At 39.2% G+C, this 12,781-nt stretch overlaps 2 protein-coding genes across 2 annotated transcripts; one reads left to right on the top strand and one right to left on the bottom strand.

Moving 5' to 3' along the window:
- Positions 1–10: 10 nt before the first annotated feature.
- On the bottom strand, positions 11–1,727 carry LOC144653632 (heart- and neural crest derivatives-expressed protein 2-like). The gene is made up of 2 exons (XM_078513684.1): positions 1,223–1,727; positions 11–1,092 (listed from the first exon to the last, which is right to left on the bottom strand). The coding sequence occupies exons 1-2, from the start codon at positions 1,583–1,585 to the stop codon at positions 1,006–1,008; spliced, it is 450 nt and encodes a 149-aa protein (XP_078369810.1). The 5' UTR covers positions 1,586–1,727; the 3' UTR covers positions 11–1,005.
- LOC144653630 (putative bifunctional dTTP/UTP pyrophosphatase/methyltransferase protein) lies at positions 1,709–9,801 on the top strand. The gene is made up of 8 exons (XM_078513682.1): positions 1,709–3,537; positions 3,623–3,754; positions 4,054–4,095; positions 5,311–5,375; positions 6,468–6,532; positions 7,945–8,050; positions 8,860–8,878; positions 9,626–9,801. Exons 1-8 carry the CDS (start codon positions 3,448–3,450, stop codon positions 9,749–9,751), a joined length of 645 nt encoding a protein of 214 aa, XP_078369808.1. The 5' UTR covers positions 1,709–3,447; the 3' UTR covers positions 9,752–9,801.
- Positions 9,802–12,781: the final 2,980 nt, after the last annotated feature.

Below are 12,781 nucleotides of genomic sequence, written 5' to 3'. Positions count from 1 at the left end.
CCAAACGAAATTTCTTGTGGTTAATGTCGTTTTAATCAGTGTATTGTATATTTTAACTAAGTCAAGAATTTCTAAGCACCCTTCAACTTAAAAAATTGGACACAATAATACAAAGTGATCTGTAAATATACACAACTTCGAGTGCAATATAACCATAATAATAAATAAAGCTAACACTATTTTTGTTTTATCCACTAACCCACCGTTTCCCTTCAAGACAATAAACTTGTTTAAACAATCAACAGAAGATATTCAGGGCTCTTAAATAACAACTACAGCTGAGCTCTTTGTAATAACACTATTGTACCTATAATACAGTTCATTTGTTGTGTTTTTGCAACAGCTATTTGCAAAGCAGATAAGCTGCCTTTTAAGATTTAGGTTTGCTAAGTTTTCAGCTAAAACCTTGTACGAAAACGAGCTGTGCTTTGTAGAACGATCAACGTATAATGATTCTATAATATAACAGAGGCGCCAAAGATACTTGAGTTTTAAAATGGTTTTTTAAGATCACCACTACAAATTTTGATTATTAAATTTTGATTATTTTACGATGAATATTCGAGCGATCATAAGCTAATTTAACAGTGTTCAGTGTATCAACTATCAGACAAAATAATAACCTCACTCACCGATCGTTTAAATATACATTAGCTGATAGAGCCATCATTTCTTCGCCCTTGGAGAAGGGTATTTCGCATCACACTTAAACGCCCCGCGCATTAGTGTGTGCACGTATAAGATATAACACATCTACGATTACGGAATTCAAGAGCTACCAGATTACTTGTAATTGCGAAACGTTGAATTTTCGGCTAAACGTCAACGGACAACGTTTTGTTCTAGCGTTCCACAGTCAACAGGCGAAGTTCGTAAAAATAACCGATGCGTCAGTGGCCATTGTTACATGCGCTTCGGTTGTGATTTTGTAAGTTCAGTCTTCGCTGTACGGACAATCGCGATTTGTAGATGGAGAATTAACTGAAGTTCCAGTGTGGGATGATATCAGTTCCTTAGCTCCATAGCCCAAACATACTGTGGCCATCCTGTCCGACCTCGTTTCCTCTGTGACGAATCATTTGGAGCAGCAGGCTAGTAAGTGAAAAACATTCAACGCTACAAATCAAGAACATGTTACAATTGGGGCTAGCAACTCTTACATTGCATGCAGTGTTGCGCAAATCTCTATATAATCTATCATCATTACATAAAGTATACTTACAATGCTCTCTCTCTTTCGTTTCGTTCGTCCCTCATTCTCGAAAGCCAAATCTGCCACAAAGTTGCGATGACTTCGACCTGGCTTCCCATCATTGCTCTCGTCGAGAATTTCCATTAAGAATTTGATGTAGCTAATGGCGAGCCTCAATGTCTTGATTTTTGACAACTTCGTATCAGGAGGCACGTTGGGAATATGGTCGCGAAGCTCGGCAAATGCAGAATTCATGGTTAGGGTGCGCTTTCTCTCCTTACGATTTGCAGGTCCGCGCGGTACCTCGGCAGAGTTGGTTGTTTCAGTAGCCGTTGAAGTCGGTTGCTCGCAGGACTCAGCTTTCGGTTTCTCTTCTTTTAGTGGCTGTTCCATTTTAGAGTTAAAATCTCGCAGTTCTGCAGCGAAAGGGAAAAGCTTGAGGTAGAGCAAGGCAGCTTTTGTAAGACCACTTCCACAATAGACAAATATAGCTATGAAACTCGCGCGCGCAGCTGTGAAATGGGACCCAACTGTGACATAAACTTTCTGACGGAAGTTTATCAACGCTTACCTAACACTTATCATCCAATTACAGGACTCTAAAACTGTGGAATTATGATAAGATTAATCTGTTTGACAAAAGAGACTACGAATCACACTTATTAAATTATGGTGTGACTAGAAATTGGCAAAACACTATGCCCTTTGTTGGAAAGCGTACGTAAAGGAAAAAATAAATGCTTGTGGTACTTTCGATTTCCTGGACTTTTCAAGTGTTGTGCACCTCTTTCAAAACAAACACATGAACATTACTGTAATTACTTTGTCCACGTACTTGTCCGTAAATTTCTCGGAACGCCCAACAATCAACGTCAAACAATCCGACATTTCCCCATTTTCAGCGAGTGGTCTTAAATAAATTCAAGCACAACTTTAATTTCACGGCGATGAAAATGATCTTTAGTCAATTTACGATATTTTTTTAATGACAATCATATCAAAGAAGACACCATTGGGGCAGGAATGGCAATCGTCACATCACACCTCCATTTTAATGTCATTAATGAGCTATTATTATTTTGCTTTGTTTTCTCGCGAGTCATCAAGGTGCGAGGAATGCTTCGCGACTGCAATGGAACCCGTCGGGTGTCTTTTTTCAATGTAAATATTACACTACTGTAAGGTTGAGCTTCTTCAAAACAACCGATCGAGGATTCAAAAGATCAATAAATCCGACACCTCTGACCCATAAGCGTTTGTTTGCGCAATTCACATATATACATCGAGCCGAGCTATCAGTTTTGTTTGACACATGTCAATCATGACACATCTAATTCCGGAAACGGTTATGGTTTCCGGTTTGAGGATAAGCGCAAAGTTATTTATAAGTCAATTACAGCACATGGCGCAGTTCCAGAATTCAGGATGAATAGGCTCTGAGGACTAAGATCCGGAGATAAAATGGACTGACGGCTTGGAAATCATACTTCAGTTGTTCAAAAAGGTGCGCCGATAAAATAACAAAAAGGTAGGAGACAGTTGGTCTCTGATGTAAAAATAAGAATAAAAAGTACCAACAACGTATTTTTTTTAAATAAAATTGTGGGCCTTTGTCATGCTTTGTAATTTTTTCAGGATCCTCTGTCAGTCTGTCTTTCTCTTTTGCAGGACAGACCGTTGCACTGATAACAGATTAAGAGATCAGAATTTGTCGTGGATGTTAAATTGAGGAATCTCGGCGACTCAGGAACCCACTTTAAATTCTATTGCAGACCCGGCCTGCTAACAGAGTGCATTCCAACCAATTCCAACCAAAAAAAAGTGAAAAAATAGATCCGGATTTTTACCTCTTGAATTTTAACAGCTTCGTTTATCACAGGATCGGAATTGTTGCCCTCCGCTGCGGTTTTCATTCTGCTCGGCAGACAGACTAGCAAGGAAAATATGTCAAGTTTTATTTTTTTAAATCCAACAACGGACTCCTGATCCAATATAATAAATCACTAACTGGATTATGTCTTACTCTAGCTTGTATTGCGTACATTAAAGATGACCTTTAGCCTACTGACCGTAAAAATACAACTCTTTAGATTTCGTCCCAGTTATTAGAAAGGCAATTAATTTTCTTTTTGCGCTAAACGACGGAGTCCTCGGACGGACTAGGTACTAGTCCGCCTTTCTTTCCCGCCATTTTGCCATAGCAACCAGGCCTTCTCGTTTTCGCAGGTAACGCCTGGTAGATATCTGCTTTCGACATGTTGGAACCACTTTTGGAGATTTTATCATCGCAAAGAATAATTCTTGCGAGCGGTTCGCCTAGAAGATGTGAAATCCTGCGAAAAATTGTAAGAATATAAATGTTTGCGCAAGTTTGAGACTGATATTCGTATCAAATTTACGATGATTTCTGTGTTTTTAACATCATTGCAGGGCCTGAAGTTCGACGTAATTCCATCCACATTTGAAGAAACACTCGATAAAAGTGCCTTTAAACATCCATATGAGTATGTTTTGGAGAATTCCAAGCAAAAAGCTTTGGAGGTGGCTGGGCGAATAGATAAGGTACGCGATTGTTGCGTGAAGAAATGTCAATTTTAATGGAAAAGATCTTGGATCCTTGGTCGTGAAATCCCAACTTGTGGAAACATAAGCTTAATCTCAATTGTGTGGCGAGACATCAGGAAACAAACAAATCCCCGATAGTCTGGGATTTTCCCAACTTGAGAACCAGGAACCGGGAGTCTTAAATGTCATTACAGTAAACCTATTGATCTATTAATCAGTTTCATCACATCATTAGTTTAATATCATTCATGTAATGATATTTTAGCTTAAATATATTTTTTGTTTGTTTGTTTTAGAGTGAGAAAGCAAACTTGATTATAGGAGCAGATACTGTGGTAGTAAGTGAATCGAACCTGTGCTTAGTAAAAAAATATATTTAAATTTGAATTTTATTACACCTGCTTTCAGTGTTACATGCATGGGGGCTTTCTATCAACATCCATCTTTCAACAAGCTTGACAAACAACATGGATAAAAATCAGGCAAACACAGCCCACTAGCATGACCTTCTGAACTTGTGGGTTTTTTTGCACAAAACCAAACACTGGTATGCATCGCTTTGGATTGGCTCATTTCAAACAGCACATCGAAAGACAATGTCAAAAGATGGATGCAGAAAGATAGCTATGCATGGAACACTGAAAGTGGGTGTCAAAGACACAGACACTTGTAAACCAATACTTCTGTGGGCACCCCGGGCCAGGCCACACGCCTCCCTCGTCTCACCCGCGGGTCCTGGTGTAGGATTACGTCGCCATTCGTCTGTCGTGTTACAGTCGGGGAGGTCGCGCGGTGGACCCACGTCGGGTGGGCGGCCGCGTCTCCGGCCTTTCGAGTTCGCCGCCTCTCCTCCTCACTACTCTCCTCCACTCGGTCTGCTCGGTCCTCGTGAACTTCACCGCGGGTACTTCTTCATCCTGTTGATGCCGAGTTTCTACATGTAGTTTGGAAATAAGAGACAAAAACACATTTGAACTGAGGTGGAGAATACTAGAGCTCTGTCAGATTGAATGCAGCCCAGCTGTTTGAGTATTGGACTGACTAAAATTTCAACAGCAGTCATGTAAAAAACTTTTATTAACTATGCTCACTTGGGATATACTGTAGGAATATCAATCCTCTCTTCTTTTCTGTATGGACCTCGCTATGCTTGATCCCTGTTGTCAAGACCAGTGGTGGATGTAGGGGAGGGTTCCCCGGGCCCCTACCATATATTAAGGCCAAATAGAGGCCTGTAGGACCGAGAAAAATTATTTTTGAGAGCACCCCTTATTCCAGGGTTTGGATGATCCCCCCCCCCCCCCCACTTATCTGAAGGTCTTTATCCACCACTGAAGACCAAGGATCTATATTCTCCCAGTAGGTCACATATGCATCTATACATAGCTACCGGTAAATATATTTACTGAGACATATATAGGGTTTCAAGATTTCTATACACCCTTCAATTCTGACTCTGAGATTACATGGTTTTAAGACTTTTCTAAATGTTGCCAAGATGTAACACCCTTAAATCTGAAATGGTGTCAAGATTGATTTTGTTGTTTTGTCAGGTCTTGAATGACGTTATCCTGGAAAAACCTAGAAGCAAAGCCAATGCATTCTCGATGTTAAAAAGGTGACTTGTCAATGATTTGATGTCTGAGCTTTTTCTTTCCCTTTCTGAATTTATGCATGAAACAATTAATTGATATAATTGTAATGAGGTTCTGTTTGACTGATCCCATAAAGTCATACCTTGGCCACAACATTTGGTCCATGCTTTACTGTTTTCTTGATATATATTTTGCATTGTTGGACCCAAATTATAACTGGCCATCAAAATTTCTCTCTCATTTTCACATACAGTGGAACCCTGGTTATACAGCCACCAGCGGGCCATGGAAATTTGGCCGTATTAATGGGGTGGCTGCATTAACTAGGTAGGGTCAGATTTCATGACTGGCCTTTTTTAATTGATGTCATAACAGATACACAGCACAATCCCGCTTTTAAACAACACTTACTGTTCTTTTATAAACATCCAGACTGCAGTAATATTATAGTAATTTTTTTAAAGAAACAAATCAAGACTCAATCAGGGTATATCTACAATTTACTGTATGATGGAAAATAAACATACAGCAACTGGATTGAGAAACATAAAACATCAACAGGCTAGGCTATCTTCTCAAAACAAAGGTCCCAGACTTTCTGACCTAACAAGATAAATCAGTTGACTTTCAAGTTCACAAGGGGACGTATTAACGGGGTAACATTTTTAAGGATTATACAGGTTGGGATTTAAGAATGTGGCCTGTTGGCCATATAAACGGGGTAGCCACATTAGCAGGGTTTTATTATAAGAAAATATATGGGCGTTTGGCCACGACAACGTGACCATTATAATGAGGTGCCCGTGACAGGGTTTTACTGTATATAAATAAGTATATTTTTAAAGTCCCAAGTTCTTTTGTTACCGGTAAACTATTTTGGATGTACATGTAAAGGTGGTTCAAAAAGGCTTAAAAATTTGACTTAAAAAATTGTTTACAATTAAGATCAAAATGTTTTTGACAAGAGCCAGGAACAGTTTTTACTCCTATATATATATAGTTTTACTTTTGTTCACCACAGACTTCATAACCCTGGAATTGTGCTAGTCAAGGTTAAATGACATTTTTTTAATACTTAATATAATGAAAGCTAAAAGTAAACTGTCTTTTTGTAGCTTGAGTGGCAAGGATCATACAGTGTTCAGTGGTGTTACTCTTTTACAGAATGATGGCACAAAAGGTGTGTTTATTACCGTTAAAATTTATAGCACATCACAGGCAACCCCCAAGGACTTTGTCAGGAACAGATCACTGGTAGCCATTTAAACAGTGGAACCCCGATTTTGCTTAAACCATCGATTTTTGCTAGGTAAAGTCTGCGTTAGAGTCTAATGGCCCATCAGGCCAGGGCTTATCCCATTTAAACACTTGGGTGGTCAGGGGCACTGTGAGAGTTAAGTGTCTTGCCCAAGAACACAACACAGTGACCCCATCCAGGGCTCGAACCGCAAGGCTTGATCAGGAGTACAGTGCACTTAACATTAGGCCACTGTGCCTCCCACTTGATTTTTGTAACCTCCTGATAACTTGAACCAAAAGCTGTTTCAGTTGAAAACTGCAATTTTACCCCAGATTTCTTGATGTCCAGATTTGTCAAACCAATTTTCATTTCCCTTGGAGGTTAGAGAAATTGGGATTCTAATGTATACTCCCAAGGGTGGAGAGTGGCACTGCAAGAGTCAAGTGTCTTGCCCAAGAACATGTGAAGTAACACAACAACACTGGCCAGGGCTTGAACCTGGATCTCAGTGCACTAAAAGGCCACTGAGCCTCCCACTGATGTCAAATGGTGGATCTAGGGGAGAGGGCTGAGGCAGCCCTGAATGGCAGTAAAAATCCTCCCAGCCCACCCAGTGTCAGCACTTTTCTTGCCTGAATTTTTAAAAAAAAAAAATATTTTTTTTTTTTCAACCGGCCCAAAAAAAAAAAAAAAAAAAATTTTAAATTTTTTTTTTTTTTTTTTTTTTTTTTTTTTTGGCGGTCCCTCTAAATAAAATAAACACGAAAAACAATTCAGTGCTTTTGAATTTCAGAGTTCCATTTCACTGAAAACCGCAATAAATTTATTAATTTACAGGAATGGAAAGATTATGCATTTCTGGTTATATGTTATTTGAAGCTGCTCTTAAACAGGTTCATAGCAAAGGACCTCGCCTACAAGTGTACACTAGCTTTCATGTTCTTTTGAACCAACTAGTAAGCTAACATCACGTGGTGCAAACATGATGTAAACACACTGGGAAATTATAAGGCCTTAGGGTTTTCTGTAACCATAGATCTGTGTTTTTTGGGATGGGGTAGTAATAACACAGCATCCCAAACTAATTCGGAGAGGTTGAACCTACCAGAGATCATATTCCTGGGCGGTACAGCTCTTGGGGTCACTGAGCCATACAAGCCTCAGTACCCTGACAATGTGAAGACCGGTGATGAGAAAATAACACAACATGAACCCATAACTTCTTCATTTGTTTGACAAAGCCTACTAGTCTATCAGTCCAGCATTTCTCTCAACCAGTGCCTATTGTTAATAAAATTACTCATTGGCAAGTATTTGTATGTAAAGTGACCAGTTCCTCTTCTTTCTATTAGATATAAAGGAGTCCAAAATAACTCAGTTTTATGAGGAGACCCTGGTGTCATTTGGCGACTTAACAGATAATGTCATTGATGCTTACATTGCAACTGGAGAACCAATGTGAGTTTCTTTGCTTACATGTATCATAAAATAATATGTGTTATCTTCTTTAGTGGCCATAACAGGAAAGGGTCTCAGAAAAAAGTATAACAACCAGTTAATGCATGTTCCTAATTCACTGCAAGTGTCCTATATATATACAAGTGTCAGTGTATGTATACTGCTTTGGTACTAGAGTGCTGACTGCAGCTGCTCTTCACACCAACGTAAAGTTTTAAAGTTAACAAATAATTGATTGTTTTAGCTATATATACAACATGTAGACGATGAATAAAAAAAAAACAAAATATTGCTATTATTGTGTTGTTCCAGAAAATAACCATCACCCCCTGCCCCCCCCCCCCCCTTCCGCCCACAAGAAGGTTTTGGGTTTGAGCCCCCCATTCCCGCCACACCCCTCGGGAAATCCCAGTTTGTTTTTGTACTGCCCTGTTAAAAATTATGTGAAAGGGAAAAGTAAACACTCCCGAGTGCACTGTTTAGTTAAATATGCTTGTACTTCTCAAGTTCCAAGATTCCAAGTGCTTATTATATGTAACTCAAACAATCACAAGGAGCAAGTTTGGTGTTTCCTTAATGTTGAAGGTATTCCTCAAACTGAATTTTGTGATGTGAGCCACATGCATCATAATTTGATAAAGTATGCATGCGAGGTAGGCTGCATGCTTTAGCTACCATAATGAACTTGAACTGAACATTGGTTGTTTTGTAGATGTTTCAAATAATTTTTTAAAATGGCTAAATTTATTGTTCAAGTGTTTTTCATAACGTATTATTAACTGTGAATGTTATCATCTTTTCTTTCCAAGGGACAAGGCAGGATCATATCCTTGAAATTCAGTACATGTTATAGCTGGTGCCACTTGGGGGGGGGGGGGGGGAGAGATTCCCATATTATGAAAGGGATGGAGATGTTAATTGTCTTACTCAGAAAAAAATAAATGATCAATTTTGGTCCTACTTAGGGTGTTCAGAACAAAATGCCAAATAGTTTAAGCCGACAAGATCTCGCTCAGGGTTAACAAGGTGCGAAAACATCAGTGATAATTTGGGGCAAAAAGATACTCTTTGTTACAGGGTTTGTTAATAAGTTTTTTTTTGTGGCACACTCAAAAATCATCAGAGACCATTTTTATGCTAGAGACGTTAAAGTCGTCCAGATGCCTGAGACATTAAAAGCTGCCTGGTATAAAAACGGAACGCCTAAAGGTAAACGGCCTTACAGAAAAGAACAAGATTGTTCTAAAAAAAAGACTGTGTTCTATTTGCGGAAGCCAATGAACATGAGTAAACTCGGTACCAAATAGACTTTGCTCGAATATACCCGAATAAGAAGTGCATGAATATACGAACAAATCCTCTTACTGGTAATAGTTAAGGGTGTCGCGTTTTTATACTGGACGCATTTAATGCCCTTTGTAATCCACTGATCTCAATCTTCTTCTAACTCCTTTTATACTTTGGTTTTATATCTTCTTTAGTTTGTGATGTTCTTAGATTCAAAGATAATTTTGGGCATTCTATTTGCTAAAAAGAATGTGTTAACATATAACGTCCTTAACGTTGTTCACATATGGCATACAGGGTATTGGTGGTACACTGGTCAAGTCTATCAATGGTGACTACTTCAATGTCATGGGATTTCCACTTCATCACTTCTGCATTCAAATGAGAAAACTGTTCTCTGAAAAAATTAGCTAACGCTATTTTAAAATCTCATGGTTTAATTATTAAAAAAAATAAACAACAAATACTTCTTTTGTTTTTGTTCCTTTTTTGTGATCAAAAACACCGTAAAATTCCATTATTACAGTTATACCTGCTGGTTAGGATCTTGCAGTGCCACTTACAACTGGCAGGATGAAGGAAGGAAAAAAGGGAGGGAGTGTGGAGGAAGGAAGGAAGGAAGGAAGGGATTTTTTGGAGAAAAAAGTGAGAGGGAAAAAAAATAAATCATTTTTCCACTTCTGCCGTAAAGTTTTGTCCTTCGGGAAGTAATGCATTGATACTCCTGGAGTCAGCGAGTTGTTGGCGCAATTGGCCAGATTGGGGCCACCAGCCACACAATAGTTTCCCTTAGCCCTTCTTTTGCCCTTGTCCGCCATTACGCTCGAGTCGACTGAACAATTTCCTACGTCACAGCCTTGTAATATGATCGTTTTGGCCGCACGCAAAATGGCCCCACTTTTCACTTTTTTACTTCATAGGCACTTAAAACAAATAAAACACTGTTATATTCCGGATCCTTTCCAAGTTATACAGTCAACTCTTGCCTTGGCAAAACCTCGCTATTACAGACACCCTCCTTTGCAGACAAAAGGGAACTAACTAATAAGGAACTCACTAATAGGGAACTCACTAATAGGGAAGTCACTAGTAGGGAACTCATTAGTAGGGAACTCACTAATAGGGAACTCAATACTAGGGAACTCACCAGTAGGGAACTCACCAGTAGGGAACTCAATACTAGGGAACTCACTAGTAGGGAACTCACTAGTAGGGAACTCACTAATAGGGAAGTCACTAGTAGGGAACTCACTAGTAGGGAACTCACTAATAGGGAACTCACTAATAGGGAACTCACTAGTAGGGAACTGACTAGTAGGGAACTCACTAGTAGGGAACTCACTAGTAGGGAACTCACTAGTAGGGAACTGACTAGTAGGGAACTCACTAGTAGGGAACTCACTAGTAGGGAACTCACTAGTAGGGAACTCACTAGTAGGGAACTGACTAGTAGGGAACTCACTAGTAGGGAACTCAATACTAGGGAACTCACTAATAGGGAACTCACTAGTAGGGAACTGACTAGTAGGGAACTCACTAATAGGGAACTCACTAGTAGGGAACTCACTAATAGGGAACTCACTAGTAGGGAACTCACTAGTAGGGAACTCACTAGTAGGGAACTCACTAGTAGGGAACCTCACTAGTAGGGAACTCACTACTAGGGAACTCACTAGTAGGGAACTCACTAGTAGGGAACTCACTAATAGGGAACTCACTAGTAGGGAACTCACTAGTAGGGAACTCACTAATAGGGAACTCACTAGTAGGGAACTCACTAGTAGGGAACTCACTAGTAGGGAACTCACTAGTAGGGAACCTCACTAGTAGGGAACTCACTAGTAGGGAACTCACTAATAGGGAACTCACTACTAGGGAACTCACTAATAAGGAACTCACTAGTAGGAAACTCAGATCAGAAGAGATCTTATAAGAAACTTTTAACAAAAGTAAATTCAAAGGGGAACTCACTACTAGGGAACTCAGAAGGGAACTCACAGGGAAACTCAAAAGGGAGCTCCTACTCCTCATAGGATATAAATAAATCAATTCTGTCGATATTCTGAGTTTAATAGATCGGTCAGTGGGTTATGCGTAAACAATTAGACGACTCGCTCTTAGTTTCTATCGACTTTGATAGTTTAAAAAAAAAAAATAAAAAATAAAAAAAAGACTTTGATAGTTGGTGCAAAAAAACTTTGCCTTTTCCCTTCAGACCCTTTATCAAACCCGCATCCCGTTCATTCCCAACGACTACGTAGCAGTCCCACCATAATCTCGTCAGTCTATGTAATATATCATCAATTCATGATACCGTAAAATTCCGGTTATAAGCCCTGGGCTTATACAACTTCGTAAGGGTTTTGGGTGGGCTTATAAACGGAGGGGCTTTTATCCGGGAGGGCTTATAAGCGGAATAGAAAAAAAATGTTTGAAACGAGCCACGGGAGTGTTGATCGAAACATGTTTTGAAGTTAGAAAGTCATACTAGAGCAACATTTAGCCCTGTTCAGTACTTCCATCCAGAAGAGGTGGGCTTACCTCACCTCGCTATTACGGACACTATATGACGCCACGAGTGTCCGCTATAAGAGGGTCTCAATGGGGTGGTGGCTTTTACAAGGTTAAAATTTTGGCTTTTTTACGTCTAACGGTTAATTTATTTCCATAACGGTTAACCAAAGTTAAAAGTTAATTTTCATTGTTTTAAAAAGTTTAAAATTAATTTCCATGATTGAAAAATATTTCTGGGATGATGAAGTGAACTAGTTTGGTTTATTTATAATTTCTGGCCGATTTTTTACGGTTAACATATCTTACGGCTAACGGTTAAAATTTTCCAATTTTTACGCCTAACGGCTAAACGGTTAACCCCATTGAGACCCTCCTATAACGAGAGTTGACTGTAGCAAGATAGATCCACCACTGCTTTGTGCGGTAAAATGATTTTATTTCTCTCTGTCTTTCAATAACAATGTAAAATAATTTCCTAACACTCTTCAAACAGTTGTACTCGATTTCATCTTCAATTTTTATAACTCTTTACACCAATTTTTGCTGGCGAGTCGTAAATGCATGCATGTTTCAGATGTAGGTCAATATTTGAGGCAGGTTTGTAAGGGCGAGAAGGAGAAAGAAGAACTAAATGCAAACTATTACGAAAATAACGCACGAAATACAGCAAATTAGCCTGACTGTCGCGTCGTTTTCACTAGCAAAACTGTCGATTACTTGTTGGGTGTCCAGAGTCTCCAGACAACTCAGCTGATAAAATCCAACAAGAACTTTTTAAATTGTTCTTGTTGATTTTTTTAGAGTCATTGTTGATTTTCAAACGGGTCAGCCAATCACTTTGCCGACAACTGCACGTGGACCAAATCACACACGACTGTTTTGAATTCCTGGCTGTCAAACGAACAAATTAAATACAAGAACGGTATACAA

This window comes from Oculina patagonica, chromosome 5 (genome assembly GCF_052425735.1).
Source record: "Oculina patagonica isolate OP01 chromosome 5, crgOcupat, whole genome shotgun sequence".
Lineage (NCBI taxonomy): Eukaryota > Metazoa > Cnidaria > Anthozoa > Scleractinia > Oculinidae > Oculina > Oculina patagonica.
This window is presented reverse-complemented; position numbering and strand designations above follow the sequence as displayed.